This window comes from Manis pentadactyla, chromosome 16 (assembly GCF_030020395.1).
Source record: "Manis pentadactyla isolate mManPen7 chromosome 16, mManPen7.hap1, whole genome shotgun sequence".
Taxonomy (NCBI): domain Eukaryota; kingdom Metazoa; phylum Chordata; class Mammalia; order Pholidota; family Manidae; genus Manis; species Manis pentadactyla.
In genome coordinates this window covers 58015894-58032618 of record NC_080034.1, presented here as the reverse complement: position 1 = coordinate 58032618, position 16725 = coordinate 58015894, and the positions used below count along the sequence as shown (strand labels likewise).

Genomic DNA, 16725 nt, shown 5'->3' with positions numbered 1-16725 from the left:
CTTTGATCCATTTGGAATTTACTTTTGTGAATGGGGTTAGACAGTGATCCAGTTTCATTCTCTTACATGTAGCTGTCCAGTTTTGCCAGCACCATCTGTTGAAGAGACTGTCATTTCCCCATTGATGTCCATGGCTCCTTTATCATATATTAATTGACCATATATGTTTGGGTTAATGTCTGGAGTCTCTACTCTGTTCCTCTGGTCTGTGGCTCTGTTCTTGTGCCAGTACCAAATTGTCTTGATTACTGTGGCTTTGTAGTAGAGCTTGAAGTTGGGGAGCAAGATCCCCCCCACTTTATTCTTCCTTCTCAGGATTGCTTTGGCTATTCGGGGTCTTTGGCAGTTCCATATGAATTTTAGAACTATTTATTCCAGTTTGTTGAAGAATGCTGTTGGTAATTTGATAGGGATTGCATCAAATCTGTATATTGCTTTGGGCAGGATGGCCATTTTGACGATATTAATTCTTCCCAGCCAGGAGCATGGGATGAGTTTCCATCATTAGTGTCCTCTTTAATTTCTCTTAAGAGTGTCTTGTAGTTTTCAGGGTATAGGTCTTTCACTTCGTTGGTTAGGTTTATTCCTAGGTATTTTATTCTTTTTGATGCTATTGTGAATGGAATTCTTTTCCTGATTTCTCTTTCTATTAGTTCATTGTTAGTGTATAGGAAAGCCACAGATTTCTGTGTGTTAATTTTGTGTCCTGCAACTTTGCTGAATTCCAATATTAGTTCTAGTAGTTTTGCAGTGGAGTCTTTAGGGTTTTTTATGTACAATATCATGTCATCTGCAAATAGTGACAGTTTGACTTTTCTTTGCCAATCTGTATTCCTTGTATTTCTTTGTTTTGTCTGATTGCCGTGGCTAGGACCTCCAGTACTATGTTGAATAACAGTGGGGAGAGTGGGCATCCCTGTCTTGTTCCGGATCTCAGAGGAAAAGCTTTCAGCCTCTCACTGTTCAGTATGATGTTAGCTGTGGGTTTATCATATATGGCCTCTATTATGTTGAGGTACTTGCCCTCTATGCCCATTTTGTTGAGAGTTTTGATCATGAACGGATGTTGAATTTTATTGAATGCTTTTTCAGCATCTATAGAGATGATCATGTGGTTTTCGTCCTTCTTTTTGTTGATGTGGTGGATGATGTTGATGGATTTTCGAGTGTTGTACCATCCTTGCATCCCTGGGATGAATCCCACTTGGTCATGGTGTATGATCCTCCTCTTGATGTATTTTTGAATTTGGTGTGCTAATATTTTGTTGAGTTTTTTGCATCTACGTTCATCAGAGATATTGGTCTGTAGCTTTCTTTTTTGGTGGGGTCCTTCCCTGGTTTTGGTATTAGGGTGATGTTGGCTTCATAGAATGAGTTTGGGAGTATTTCCTCCTCTTCTATTTTTTGGAAAACTTTAAGGAGAATGGATATTATATTTTCTCTGTATGTCTGATAAAATTCCAAGGTAAATCCATCTGGCCCAGGGTTTTGTTCTTGGGTAGTTTTTTGATTACCGATTCAATTTCGTTGCTGGTAATTGGTCTGTTTAGATTTTCTGCTTCTTTCTGGGTCAGTTTTGGGAGGTTGTATTTTTCTACGAAGTTGTCCATTTCTCCTAGGTTTTCCAGCTTGTTAGCATATCGGTTTTCATAGTATTCTCTGATAATTCTTTGTATTTCTGTGGGGTCTGTCGTGATTTTTCCTTTCTCATTTCTGATTCTGTTGACGTATGTTGACTCTTTTTTCTCTTAATAAGTCTGGCTGGAGGCTTATCTATTTTGTTTATTTTCTCAAAGAACCAGCTCTTGGTTTCATTGATTTTTTCTATTGTTTTGTTCTTCTCAATTTTATTTATTTCTTCTCTGATCTTTATTATATCCCTCCGTCTGCTGACCTTAGGCCTCATTTGTTCTTCTTTTTCCAATTTTGATAATTGTGACATTAGACTATTCATTTGGGATTGTTCTTCCTTCTTTAAATATGCCTGGATTGCTATGTACTTTCCTCTTAAGACTGCTTTTGCTGCATCCCACAGAAGTTGGGGCTTTGTGTTGTTGTTGTCATTTGTTTCCATATATTGCTGGATCTCCATTTTAATTTGGTCATTGATCCATTGATTATTTAGGAGCATGTTGTTAAGCCTCCATGTGTTTGTGAGCCTTTTTGCTTTCTTTGTACAATTTATTTCTAATTTTATACCTTTGTGGTCTGAAAAGTTGGTTGGTAGGATTTCATTCTTTTGGAATTTACTGAGGCTCTTTTTGTGGCCTAGTATGTGGTCTATTCTGGAGAATGTTCCATGTGCACTTGAGAGGAATGTGTATCCTGTTGCTTTTGGATGTAGAGTTCTATAGATGTCTATTAGGTCCACCTGTTCTAGTGTGTTGTTCAGTGCCTCTGTGTCCTTACTTATTTTCTGTGTGGTGGATCTGTCCTTTGGAGTGAGTGGCGTGTTAAAGTCTCCCAAAATAAATGCATTGCATTCTATTTCCTCCTTTAATTCTGTTAGTATTTGTTTCACATATATTGGTGCTCCTGTATTGGGTGCATGTATGTTTATAATCGTTATATCCTCTTGTTGGACTGAGCCCTTTATCATTATGTAATGTCCTTCTTTATCTCTTGTTACTTTCTTTATTTTGAAGTCTATTTTGTCTGATACTAGTATTGCAACACCTGCTTTCTTCTCTCTGTTGTTTGCATGAAATATGTTTCTCCATCCCTTGACTTTAAAGCTGTGCATGTCTTTGGGTTTGAGGTGAGTTTCTTGTAAGCAGTGTATAGATGGGTCTTGCTTTTTTATCCATTCTATTACTCTGTGTCTTTTGATTGGTACATTCAGTCCATTTACATTTAGGGTGACGATTGAAAGATATGTACTTATTGCCATTGCAGGCTTTAAATTCGTGGTTACCAAAGGTTCAAGGTTAGCTTGTTTACTACCTTACTGTCTGACTTAACTCACTTATTGAACTGTTATAAACACAGTCTGATGATTATTTCTTTCCCTTCTTTTTCTGCCTTCTCCATTCTTCATATATTGGGTGTTTTGTTCTGTGCTCTTTTTAGGAGTGCTCCCATCTAGAGCAGTCCCTCTAAGATACCCTGTAGAGATGGTTTGTGGGAGGCAAATTCCCTCAACTTTTGCTTGTCTGGGAATTGTTTAATCCCTCCTTCATATTCAAATGATAATCGTGCTGGATACAGTATCCTTGGTTCAAGGCCCTTCTGTTTCATTGCATTAAATATATCATGCCATTCTCTTCTGGTCTGTAACGTTTCTGTTGAGAAGTCTGATGATAGCCTGATGAGTTTTCCTTTGTAGGTAACCTTTTTTCTCTTTCTGGCTGCCTTTAATACTCTGTCCTTGTCCTTGATCTTTGCCATTTTAATTATTATGTGTCTTGGTGTTGTCCTCTTTGGGTCTCATCTCTCAGGAGTTCTATGTCCCTCTGTAGTCTGAGCAACTATTTCCTCCCCCAGTTTGGGTAAGTACTCAGCAATTATTTCTTCAAAGACACTTTCAATCCCTTTTTCTCTCTCTTCTTTCTCTGGTACCCCTATAATGCGGATATTGTTCCTTTTGGATTGTTCACACAGTTCTCTTAATATTGTTTCATTCCTGGAGATCCTTTTATCTCTCTCTGCATCAGCTTCTATGCGTTCCTGTTCTGTGGTTTCTATTCCATCAATTGCCTCTTGCATCTTATCCATTCTGCTAATAAATCCTTCAAGAGTTTGTTTCACTTCTGTTATCTCCCTCTGGATGTCTGCAATCTCCTTCCGGACATCTGTAATCTCCCTCCAGACTTCATCCCTTAGCTCTTGCATATTTCTCTGCAGCTCTGTCAGCATGTTTATGATTTTTATTTTGAATTCTTTTTCAGGGAGACTGGTTAGGTCTGCCTCTGCAGATCCTTTCTCAGGTGTTGTTTGAACCATCTTGGACTGGACTAAATTTTTTTGCCTTTTCATGATGATAGTGGTGGCTGTAGGCAGGTTGCGGGTGTGTCAGCTGGGAGAAGAAAGTCCTTTCCTGCTTGCTGGATGCCTTGCCCTTCTCCACTGCCTGTGATGGTTACCCGCACTCCTGGAGCAGCCACTGGGTTAGTCCCCTAAGCTGCTGTGGGCAGGGTCTCCATCAGAGCAGCACGGAGTCCTGTGTGGAGTGGCAGGCACACCAGGTGTGCTCCTCTGTGCTAGCAGCACTACTGCCGGGCAGCTGTGTGGCAGCAGCGGACTTTGGGTCTGGCCCAGGTGGCTGTGCATTGGGCTGGGATTCCAGTCGGCTGCTGGGAGCACGCCTGCTCCCTCTGGCTCCACTGCAGTTGCGCGTGGGGCTCTTCCTTGCAGGCCTCTACCGGGCTCCTCTGGCTTCACTGCCACTGGTGTGCGGGAGCTGCGCCCAGGCTGTTCAGTCACACCACTGCGGGCTAGCACAAGCCTCTCCTGAGGCGCATGGATCTGCTCCCAGTCCCTCCCAGCGCTGCTGTCCCCAGCACGGACTGCCACTCTCCCGCTACTGGGCCGGTGTATCAGGGTCCGTGCCAGTTGGAGGAACGACTGACAGGCTGCTTAGTGCTGCCTGTCTCCCCGGGGTTTAGGGCGCCTAAGTTTCTCCAGTATTCCCAGCTGCTGGCACAACTTCGTCCAGCTATGGGGTCCCTGTCTCTTTAAGACTTGCAGAAAGCACTTGCTTTTCTTTTATCTCAGGGGTGCTGGTTGCGGGGACCTGCCCACAGGTTTTGCTTTTCTGTTTCTTTAATATCCAGCACCCCGTGCACCTTGTGTCTGCATTCCAGGTGCGGATTTCTAGAGCTGGTTGTTTAGCAGTCCTGGGCTTTCACTCCCTCCCCATTCCAACTCCTTTCTTCCCACCGGGTTTTGGGGTGGGGGAGTGTTCGGGTCCCGCCTGGCCACGTCTTGTATCTTACCCCCTTCTTGTGATGTTGAGTTCTCATAGATGTAGATGTATCCTGGCTGTTGTACTGCATCCACTGGTGTCTCTTTTAGGAATAGTTGTATTTATTGTATTTTCATAAATATATATGTTTTGGGGAGGAGATTCCTCTGAACTACTCACACCGCCATCTTCCTGTGATCCCAGTTGTATATTTAAAAAATAATAATAATACCTGATGACCAAGTGGAATGTATCCAGGGAGACTAAGGTTGGCATAATATTCAAAGAGCAATTGATGTAATTCACAGAATAAGAGAAAAAAGATGTATGATCATTTCAGTATATGCAAAGAAAAGCATTTAACAAAAACCTTATCATCTGTTTATGATTTTAAAAATTCTCAAAGTAAAAATTTTATTTACTTACTACAGAAGTCATCACAGTTTTCATTATAATCTACTTTAGGTGTCAATGAAGCATTTTTTCCAAATTTATCATGCTTATATATCATTGCTAGCATTTATGCCTGAATTTTTCCCTCTGAAATTATTTTTTACTGTCATGTATTAATTATCCCCAGTACTATTAAACTAGACCTTCTCCAGCAAAAACAGATTTCATTCAACATAAACTCAGAAATAAAATAAGTACCTTCTAGTGGATTTTCATCTTGGTTTTCAGCCAGAACTGTGGTCACCTACAATGAAAATCAGTATGTTAAGAAAAAGTAATTTTACTTAAAGGTTTGCTATCAACACACCCTTTCTTGGAAAACACTCTCCAAAATAACAACCAAACACTGAATTCCCTTCAGATCCAATTTATTTTTAATTTAAATTAGAAGAATCTTTAAATGAGATGATACTACAGTTATGAAATGGGGCAACTGAGTCAACAGAAGAAAATTCACAGAGAAGGAGCACGCCCAGCAAAGGCTTCTGGCCTCTCTGAAGCTTCTGGGAACTAACTGGCAGTCTAGGGCCTGGGCCATGAACCAGACACCTGCAGCCCTGGACCCAGACTCCACAGTCCCTGCACTAGATGCCTAACTCTCTACCTGGAGCTCTGCCCTTTCTTTTTCCTTTCAGGTTCCTGGACCCAATTCCAACGTATGTATGTGTGAGGGGCTTTTCCCACACACAACACCAAGCAACTGTTGAACACCAGGAGAGGGTCCAAGAACTCAACTCGATTCTGACATTATCTGCCTGGAGGCAGCACCAGATTCCCTAGGTTAAGGGCTCCACCCTACAAGACAGCCCTCCACCCCCCATTCCAGACACCAGTGGCCTGCCCCAGGCTGTTACTTATGTCTCTGACCAGTAGGCTACAGATTGGAGGTCCTTAGATTGGATTAATTTGCTGGAGTGGCTCACAAAACTCAGGAAAACAATAACTTTTAGTTTAATAAAGGATACAAGTTAATAGCTAGGTGAAGAGCTACACAGGGCAAGGACCCAAATAAAGGGGTTTCTATCCTCGTGAGGAAGCGTTCTGGTTCCCCAAACATGGAAGCTCTCTGACAGGGAAGCAGGGTGCAGAGAGAGAACTCAAAATGCTCATGAATTTTTGTGTGGGCTTCACTGCATAGTCATGATTGACTGAGTCACTGGCCAGTGGCTGATTTAACCTCTGGCCCTTCTGCCCTCTCCCCACGCAGGGGGGCTGGGTAGACAGTTCCCATCCTCTAATCACAGGGCTGGTGCCCTGGCAACTAGCCCCTGCTCTTGAGTGGGGTCAAATAGATTGCCATTAACATAACAAGACACCTGTTTGATCTTCATGGGCTCTGAAGTGTTTTCAGGAACTGTGGATGAAGACCAAATACATCTGAGAAATATACTCTGGTCAACTGTATGACCAAGCATATATATGTTTCTTATAACTCATTATATTGCACTTTCAGATACCAGTCTGCAAAGTTTCCATGAGCACATGTTCCTTGTAGCCTTCTAATCCCATCCCCAACTGCATGGCTCAGCTAAGCACCAGGACAGTGGCACCTAAGGAAAATGCAGAGGCCACATAAGTAAATCAATCATCTTCTTATATAAGGAGAGAAGTAAATTCCAGAAGCACTCCCAAAACAAATCTTGGTTAACCCAGACCTTGTTGACCCTACTGGGGCACTTTAAGTTTTGACCCCTCTCTCCTGGCACCTGTTGGGGACATCATCTTTGCTAAGGATTTGCAGCTGTTCCAAGGAACCACCCCAACCAAGGAGAGTCAAGTTAGCTCCTGGCACAAATGAACTTAAATATTTCTCCCTTGCTAATAAGAATGAGATTATACTGAAAGCCAAAGACCCATAATCTCTTCTTTGCAATTTATCTGAAATTTATCCCTTTCACTCTAAATTATGTTCTGGTTTGGAAAATAACTTATATGGTTACCATAAAATTAATCACACAATCAGTGTATTTTTTTCTATTTAGAAATGATTAAGACAGCCACAATCTGTGCTTAAATGAGGACTTTCTTGCAATACAATTTCCAAGTACCCTCACATTTCTTCCTTTCAATGTGTGCTCTCAGAAATGTGGATCCCAAGAGACCAGGGCACAGGGAGCAGAAGCCATATGGAGAGAGCATACTCTCTGATCTGAGGTTCCCCTGGGCAGTGTATGCTGCCAGTTGCCCTTAAAAGGGGCCCACTTGTAAACTGTTTTCCCCTGCTAAAGGTAGTTTAGGAAAGTTCTGCTGATGAATCCCAAAGACTCAACAGTCATTTCTGAAGACATCCACTTTCTCTAATCTTAAGCAAGACATGATGTCAAAAGAGGCTCTCAGGAGGTGACCCCCTTAGCTAGGGGAGTGTCTGGCCAATGGGTTTCAGTCCTAGGCAAGTTCACTATGGATTCAGCGTGACCAAAGAAATGACCGTAGAACATTCTTGGGGTGAAAGGGTTATACCCAACTTTATTTCCAGGTGGCAGGTCAGTCACTAAAATCCCATCCACTCAGAGTGAGTCTCCGTGCAGTAAGCTGGTCTCTGTCTCTGGGCCTCTGTCCTCAGCCCTGCCACCACTCCGGCCTATGCTCTGCTCTCCTGCAGCCTTGCAGCCGTGCCACCGTGTCACCCAGAGCACTGGGAGCAGCTCTTTATAGAGCCAATAGCAACGTATTGCCCACACGTGTGTAGTGGGCTAGCCAACCAGGGCCAGGTGAGAATCCTGGCCACAGGAACTTTTATCTTACCACAGGGAGATAAGGGCTATGGACACAGCATGCATAGTGGGGGAAGTGTGCCAGGAAGCTATGACATCTCCTAGAGCACACACTTTATTAGGGAACACTAAAGTGAGGACTTCAGTGAATGAGAGAGACCGCTGTCAGGAATTTGGCTGACCAGCTTCATAGCTGGGGACTCCTACCAGGAGAGCAGGCAGGTGGTACAAGTATGGGCACCGTGGCCGCCAAAGAGAATGTCTTTATAATTCTTGAATGAAAAACTGCATGTTATAGTAATAATTTGACTGGAGAGTGGGATAAAAATCCTAGAATGTACCAATAAAAATGGGAAGAAGAAAGAAGTGATGGGGTGCAAATGGAGAGAGAAAAAATAGTATTAAAAAATAAATTATTTACTGATTTTTTTTCTTGTGTTTCTTACTGTCCTTGTGGGGAAAATGAAGGTCCTGTAGCCAGAATCCTCACCTGTCCCTAAACTACTTAATGATGTAATTGGCCTACTGCTAGGCTAATACTTGCACCTCTTAGGCAATTAAGCTATTTTTACTGAATCACTACATAAAAAGCTCTGCCCAGTGCTCTGGATGGAGGTGGATTATGGACCCACAGACTGCTGGATGCAGATGTGATTCTAGTGCTCAACCTACCTACCACTGGGAAAATAAAGACGGGTATAAACCTTTTTACCCCCAGAACATTCCATTGTCATTTCTTGGTCTCACTGAATCCATAGTGAACTTGCCCATGGTTGAAACCTTCAGGCAAGGCAGTCTTTTTTCTTTGTAAGGTGTTAGTTTCTTAGTTTACCCATGAGTAGAAAGAAGTCAAGAGATACTTCATTTCTGAAGTCGGTAATACACTCAAACCTGTACTTCTCTATTTAAAGATATAAAGGTGACCACTAAAAGACACAGGTTTCTCCCAAAAGAGAAAAAAAAAAAAAAGGATAAAAGAAAAAAAATTAAACCTTAGGCAATGTAGCACAATATCTTTTAATCGATGCAATGTCCAATCTGCTAATAAAACCCAAATTGGGTTCCTAAAGTAAAGCCAAGAAATCTAACAAGGCATTTTATGTAAGAGGCACACCTAAACAGACCTGAAAAATTAAATATGAAAGTTTGGGCAAAAAAAGTACCAAGCAAATGGAAGTTTTAAAGATAGAGGGTTTAGATATTAAATAAACTCTGGTATTGAGGCAAATGCCACCACACAAAAGGAGAGTTTGCTGTGCACATTTTTTTAGGAAACAAATGGGGAAAAAAACTCTAACCCTTTGAAAGCGCGAATTTCCCTAATATGTAAATATCTTAGAGAGGCAGGAAAAAGGGGATTAGCCTAACAGGGAACAGGTGAGAACATCAATGAAGTCACATAAGGTCGATGCCAACAAACGTTTTAAAAGGTATTTGCCCCCAGTAATAGACAATACTTTTCCCACCGGTCAGACTGGCTAATCACACACAGAAAAACGTGGAGACGCGAACAGCAACACAGATTGCAAACTCGAGCATGCTTTTTGGTGGGTGATTTGCTGTTTAAAAATTGAAATGCTATATCCTTTCATACAGGCCTTCCACTTCCAGAAATTTATTCTTAACCAAAAAACATTCACACAAGTGCTTCAAGATAGGGACTGAGAACATTCAAAATGTCACTCGTTAAGAGATGAGCTAATACTGCAGCACATCCAAAAGGGCAGCTTTTAAAGGAAGCTCTTTGTAAGGGGGAGTTTCAGGGGAACACTGCTGAAGAACCTTTAAGTAAAAGCACACAGGGTAAGCCAGTGTACATCACAGAGTCCATTCTTGTCCAGGTTGCCCCCAACACCCCCAGACGGAAATAAAGCACAATCACACTGATTTAGCAAGAATACAGGGTAAAATCTATGGCCACAGACCCACTTGAGAGCTTTCTTCTAAATGGAGAGGGGCTGGGGGGCTTTCCTTTACTCCAATACATCTTTGTGTGGTTTCAGAAGAAGGTTAGTAATCAAAATATATTAAAACATCTTTTTAAAGTGTGTTAATGTTTTCTGCTATAGCAAAACAAAACCTGTTCTATTTTTAACTGTTTAAAAGCTATTGAATGATGATCTACAATTTAGAAGAATTTAGGTATAGACTTCATCAGCCTTTTGTTTTGTTAGTGAGGACTTAAGTTGCTACAAGCCAAAATTGCTTAGGACATCAGCTTTTACTCTGTGGTATTAAAGTAGGGAGCAAATGCCACAGCTGTGAGAATTTGAATGAGAGGATCTGGGGTGTGAGATAGGAAAATGATGTTTCCACATTGGGACCCCCCAGGGACACAGGATTCACTGCAGTGAGGGGTACCTCAGGTGTCAGCGAAGCTTCAGCTGGGTGTCCAGAGGTCTCACGTGCAGAGAGGAGGTTGTGTCCGTTTCCATCCACCGCACAGCCACTGTCATAGCCAGAAAGAGCAGAGCAGCCACCCTGTTGCGCATATCGTTTGCCAAAAGGGTAACCCCGGTGGGGCTTCACTCTAATAGCAGAGGGGACAGGACAGGAATGACATGGCCAACCAAGGCAGAATCATTCAAAACACCAGGGCTCTTCTCCCCCAGAAGTTTCAAGTAAAGATGATTTCTGCCTTATTTTCAAAGCCAAAGTTTGTAAATTGCCAAAAGTCATGTCAGAAATGGAATACTAACAGCCTTCATTTTCAGAGTAGGAAAAGGCAGCTTACCTTTGCCAGTACCAGTAATAATTATTTTGTTGAAATACACCAAAACTCTCCTGTCTAGCCATTTATCCAGAAACTTTACAGAATGAGACCAGGAATCCAGTTTTTACTCCTGCGTCAAAAATGAGAGCTTGTTGGGAGAAAGCTGCTCAACCTGACAAACACTGCTCACAACTGCCTCACAGACTGTAGATTTAGTGGCAGATCCTGCAAGGCAAATAATTGCTGGACTTTAATGAAATTAGGATAAAGGCGTGGGCAGGGGCAGGGGTATTGGAGTCACCTGGGGAAACTGCAAACTATCTCGCTGGCCCCAAGATGCCAGTCCCTCCCCAAATGTCAGGCCTGGGGAAGCCTGCCTGAACCAAGGAGGCCGGGGGTATGTGTGTTGGGTGACTTAGAAGCACACAGAAGTCTCTCCCCTATGACAACAGATGGAGAGTCCCCTTTAATAACTAAAACCTTGAGACAAATACCATAAATTGCTATTTCCCTCCTCAGTTCAATTATCTACTAACTATTGGAACGAGCATCTAGTGGATTTTTTAAATATCCCCTGCAGGTTGAAATCATTATCCCAACCAGATGATGAAAAGTGGTACCACTCACACACACACACCCTTAATGCACGTTCAGAAAAAACTTAAAGGAAGCATTCCTGTGGTTCAGTATTTTTTTTAAAGCACTGCTTCCCAAATTTCAATGTGCATATTAATTACCTTGGCATATTGTTTAAAATGTAGGTTCTGATTAAATAGATTTGGAATGAAGCCTCAGATTCGGCCTTCCTAGCCAGCTAGCTCCCATGCACCACACAAAGTCTCAAAGTTGAAGAAGATAACTTTTGAGTCTAAATAGGGGCATTTGGGTTCGGCCATTTCCCTGTAGCTTGTTAATAACTAACTATTCCACTATTCAAGTGCTTAATGTATTCTGTATTTACCTGTAAGGTGGAAAATGATAATCACGAGTTCAAATCATTCAATCATTCACCCATTATTTAATGAATTCCTAGTAGGGTGATAGAGCAGAGCTATATGCTAGCAGGATTTCCCCAGGCTTTAAGGGAGATATTATCTGTTAGCATTATGGCACACATTTGAGGTGCCACCCATACTCAGTTTCCTTTTCTTCCTTAATAGGAGAACCTGATTTTATTTAGAGGCAGCAATAGATGAAGAGACCTGTCACTAAAAGACATTTCCTAGCTCTCCTCTTGCAGGGAGATGTAGTCTAAGTCTGGCTAATAAAAATGTAACTAGAACTACGATAAGGAGGACTGAGGAAAGCTGGATGAGCAAGGGGAGTTGCTTAGCTGGAAGGAGGCCTTTTATCCTCTATCCTTTCCCCAGACATAGAGCTAAGATGTGATGGTTGGAGCCACAACTCTGCACCTATTTTTGGCCTATGAAGTGACATCAAGGAGGAAGTCATGCACAAGAATATAGGATCTGAAAGAGAAGGTTCTGGGTCCCTGATGATTGTAGACCCTGTACCAGTGCTAGACTGGCCTTCCTCCAGGTTTCTTTTACTTAAGACGTAAATGTCTTCTTTAAGCCTTTGTTGTTACTATACTACATTAAATGCAAGTCCTAAATAGTATAGCAGCTTAGACATCAAATAAAACCTATCAGTTAAGGATTCTCTTTTTGTAAAAACTTGAATCACTTTTTTTGGTTCCTTTTCTTATGTTAGGATTTGTGAAAAGAAAATCAGAATTTTGGCTACGAATGAATGACAGATAAAGCTGTAGTTGGAAAGCAGTAGTTGGGCATTGATAATAAAATGGTAAGGAGATTGAGGGAGAGGCCAATGGTGCATGAAGAGACCTGTTGGGAAGATGGCAGGGGCTGAGGTACAGAGCCTGTGCGCATGGCTCCAGAGATGAAGACGAGCAGTCAGCACCTTTGTTGACAAGGTAGGTTCACAAGTACCGTCTTGCTGTCTAACAGCCCCAAATGTAAACTTCTTTTACTTTACCTGGCTTATTCCCATGAAGCAGGTGAGGAAAATTTATAACAGGGCCGACTACTGGCCAGTGTCCAGGGGAAGGAGGCCACTCTCTGAGCTTCCCTTAGCTCTATGTGCAAAAGAGGCCAAAGTCCTCTGGGGATACAAGCACATGTGGCCTCTGCAGTCCTAAAAGTTAAGACTTGCTACTTCCACACTGAGAAAGGAGGGTAACTGAGCAGGAATGTGAGACTCAGATTTCTCACAGGGCTGATATTTCTCTACTGTAGCCTGCTTTTAGCCACATCCCCACCTTACTGGGACAGAGCAGGGATATGGAACAAGGTTCATGCCATCGTAGTATCTACTCAACTTGAGAAAATGGCCCAGCTTACTCTTTAACCTAATCTATATGCTGTTTTTCCTCTTTTTCCAGCCACTTAATCAATTAAGCAACTTTGAAACCAGGACAAGAGACAGACCTCCAGAGTGTAAATGAACCTACATGGGTAAAGAATGCAGAGATCTGGTTCAACACAGTCACCTAAATAACCTTATTCTTTAAGAAAACTTCAAAGGAATTATTACTCACCTGTATACATCATGCCTTATGCTGACCCCTACCCAAAAGGCCCTGTAAGACCCCAAACCCTTAAGTGTGCCTCCTGAGGGCACCCACACTCCAGTTGGAATGTGTACCATCTTACCAAATAAACTTTCTTATTGCATAGGCCTATTGCACTTATCTCTGAACTTTTTCATGATAAAGACAAGAACTCTCCAGGCTCCACTTCTGGTGGTTAACTGTCTTTCTCACTTCTCTATTTCATTCAGCTTTCTAGTCTTAACAAAATCCTTTTCTGTTTTATATCGGACCAGTAGGGAAGTGGAAGTTTCCAGAACATAATCGCATTCCCTCTAGCGCTCTGTGGCTCCGCCAAGTCCTGGGGTGGTAGGGATACAATTCCCACACTGGGCAGATCAAGCAGATACTGGACACTAGGCGACCCTGGCTTCAGGATTTGGCAAGGGAACTGCCCGACCCAGAAGAGTCTGACCTTCCCTGTCCTCCGTTCTTCCTTGCTCTCTACTGCCTGCAGGCTGTTGACATCCGCTTCTACTCTTGCTTTAATGAGCCCCTTTCTTGCTAGCACTTGTTCTACCTGATCACGAATCCTTTCCTGATCAGGGTCAAGAACTTTCCCCCGTCCAGGTTGAGGTTTTGCCTAGTGTGTAGGAGACCTCCCCAGACGCAGCTACGCAGCAACATTCACCATCACTTCCACCCCCGCCCGCAAAAGAAAAATTGGCTGTCTTTCCTTTAGCAAACCAAAGCTAGGCAATCAATAAATATTTGTTGAATGAATAAATCAATGCATGGTGCAAGTGTAAAAGCTTTTTAATCAATAATTTAAAAGTAAAGCTAGAAGAAAAATAACCTACCGTGCTTTAATGTTAATGAACTCTTTACCAGCTGGTTGTTTCCTGGCAACTGCAATTTGCGCAAGAATGAGAGTAAATGTTTTTTTACATCCTGTGTTTGGAATGAGAACAGGAGGTTTTGTAGGAAGTATGCTCAGTTTGAACCCAGTCGAACAGGTATAGAATTTTATATTCTCTGTTTTAGATGGTGAAAAACTGCTGCTTTCTTCTTCTCTGTTCAAGAGAATGTTCAAGCCCCAGGAAATGTTAAGAACCAGCAGGGGCACTGGGGTCTACTGTTACTTGGCTGTGTTATTTTCAGAGTTACTTTTCTGGACCTAGTTCATATTTACAACCTCAGACAGGATTAGCGCATTTTAACCTTAGGGGCATGTGATAAAATTCTATCCATGCTGACTTCCAAAAATGTACATACACAATTTTGCATCTAATTTCAGGAGATTCAAAGCCCCCAAAACCTATTCAAGAACGCCTCCAGATTACGAGCACCTGGACTAGATGCTAAGGCCTTCTGAATTCTATGATTGGTTCAACTAATTTCTAACAGTAAAAAACAAAGTAAACCCCTTTGACTTATGCATATGCTGCTTACACTAGGATTTCCATTACAGAATCAACTACATTCTAAAAGATTCCTGGGTTGGAATAAAGGACTTTTTCAAGCCACAAGATTCTATTCTTTTCTAAAGTGTGACAAATACTTAAGCAGGTAAAAATGCAACAATCTGTTAACAGATGAACATAGTAATCATTGTGTTACAATGTTAAAATTAATTCCAAAGAACGTATTAAGTACTAATTCTTCTCAGACAGCAGTTGAGATTTCCCTGGGGTGATGAAGCAGGGCACAGGGGCATTCTGGAAGCATTAAGATATATAAAATACATGATTTTGAAATACAGTTTTATTCAAAGCTTTTTTGGGGGGAGTGAGAAAATATTTGTGGGGAAAACAGAACTTTCTAACCAAGATTCCCGCCGGGCCTTAATAGTGCCCACTGTGTATATAAAAAGAGCCTCTTTGCACATTTATGGGCTGTTTACTGGCAGCAGGGCCGCTGGTCAGTCACAGGATTGCAGTCCAGGGTAGGGGTGGAGAGGAAGTACACATTCTCTCCTCCCCTCAGTCACGGGGGACCTACCCACAGGGTTCTGCCTGGTGCAGTGGGGAGGCTGAGGAACAGCGAGGGGGCCAGCAGCCAGGGTTCAGAGCAAGGAGAGACTAAGTGTAGGAATAAACCCTTTCATTCCCAACCTCTCGCCTTTGTCTTCCTTCCGTCTCACCAAATTAACAGAAAACTTGCCCCAGGCCAAGAACACCCTCCTCCCGGAGGTACATTATTACTTTCGCATTAAATTAAACAGATATGCATGGAGTCAAATGCAAAAAGTCATATATTTTTTTAAGATAAAAAGGGAGACTTCAAAGAAATGTCCCACTTACTCATTCTTTGTTCCATGCCTAGGGGACTCCCACTTCGCCAATTCACATGCCTCTCATTTTAGAGGTTCTCTGGTGCAAAGTTAATAAGTGGTAAACAGCAATTTAAATAGTAAAATGACTTTTTTGTACCACAAAGAATGTACTAGCACAAATGGAAGGAGTTATTATTTTTAAAAAGGAATGCTTACGCGGGTCTCCAAGAGACTGAGGACAAATTTGACTACAGCACTTCAGGACCTGAAGAGTCGCCAAAGTGTGCTTAAGACAAAGCCTGCCTGGCGCCGCGATGACAAAGCATCCAGGTGGAATCACTTCTACAAGACCCAAACCTGTGTCATTCAAACGTACCTCAGTTAAATACGCACTGAATATTCTGAACACCAGAGAACATATTCTTGGAAACAAAAGGGTCTTAGTAATACACGAGTTTAGCACGAAACCGAGGTTGATTTGCGCTATTAGAAGTTAATGCAAAGCTGTCATTTCAAACACACCTCTGAATCTCCATACCTTACGAAAGCCTCAACTGCAAATTAAGGCTATCTTTGCTTTTATTAACGTTTGACTTTGCACCCAAGCTGGGGAAGCGGTGAAATTGAAATGAGATTCCCTTCCGGACGCTCCCCAAGAATGACTGCACACTTCATTCTCAAGTGAAGTCTTTACATCTTTCAGGAAAGCATCCTCCTCCCTCCCTAGCTAATGACGCAACTCAGGGCAGTATGACCCGAGGGTGGGACAGGCGGAAGGAGCTGCAGGGAAAGGCATGCAGGTGGGCTTATCTGCAGCCGGAAGCGGCCTTCCGGGGCCGGGACTTCGCCGCCTGCTGAAAACTGCGAGCCCTAAATGCCACCTGCTCTTTGCTGTCAAGAGAGAATGTGAGGGAGAAAGGCCAGTCCTACCGCTTCCTGCACAAAAAAGGACCCTAATTCCTGCCGTGGTGCCACAGCTCATCGCGCAAGCTCCTCCACCCCAACGAACGGAGCCACGCGGCCGGAGGCCCCGCCCAAGCCGGAAGCTGGTCCTCCTCCCCTCACGGGGTTTTCACGGAGGGTGCCCCTCCCCACTCCCCTTAGGCATATGCCAAC

The 16725-nt window shown here is 42.6% G+C and overlaps 1 protein-coding gene and 1 long non-coding RNA gene across 2 annotated transcripts in view; both read right to left on the bottom strand.

The window, feature by feature from the left end:
• Positions 1-11461, bottom strand: part of C16H6orf52 (chromosome 16 C6orf52 homolog) — a 28722-nt gene extending 17261 nt beyond the window's left edge. The window contains exons 1-3 of the mRNA XM_057494298.1: positions 10805-11461; positions 10432-10618; positions 5555-5600 (exon numbers count right to left, since the gene is read on the bottom strand). Coding sequence (XP_057350281.1) covers positions 5555-5600; positions 10432-10618; positions 10805-10866 — 295 coding nt within the window. The 5' untranslated portion in view covers positions 10867-11461. The remainder of the gene's footprint in view (positions 1-5554; positions 5601-10431; positions 10619-10804) is intronic.
• The window catches only part of LOC118914136 (uncharacterized), a 59170-nt gene extending 42537 nt beyond the window's left edge, over positions 1-16633 (bottom strand). Inside the window, exon 1 of the long non-coding RNA XR_008994472.1 lies at positions 16540-16633. This is a non-coding gene — a long non-coding RNA (uncharacterized LOC118914136). The remainder of the gene's footprint in view (positions 1-16539) is intronic.
• Positions 16634-16725: the final 92 nt, after the last annotated feature.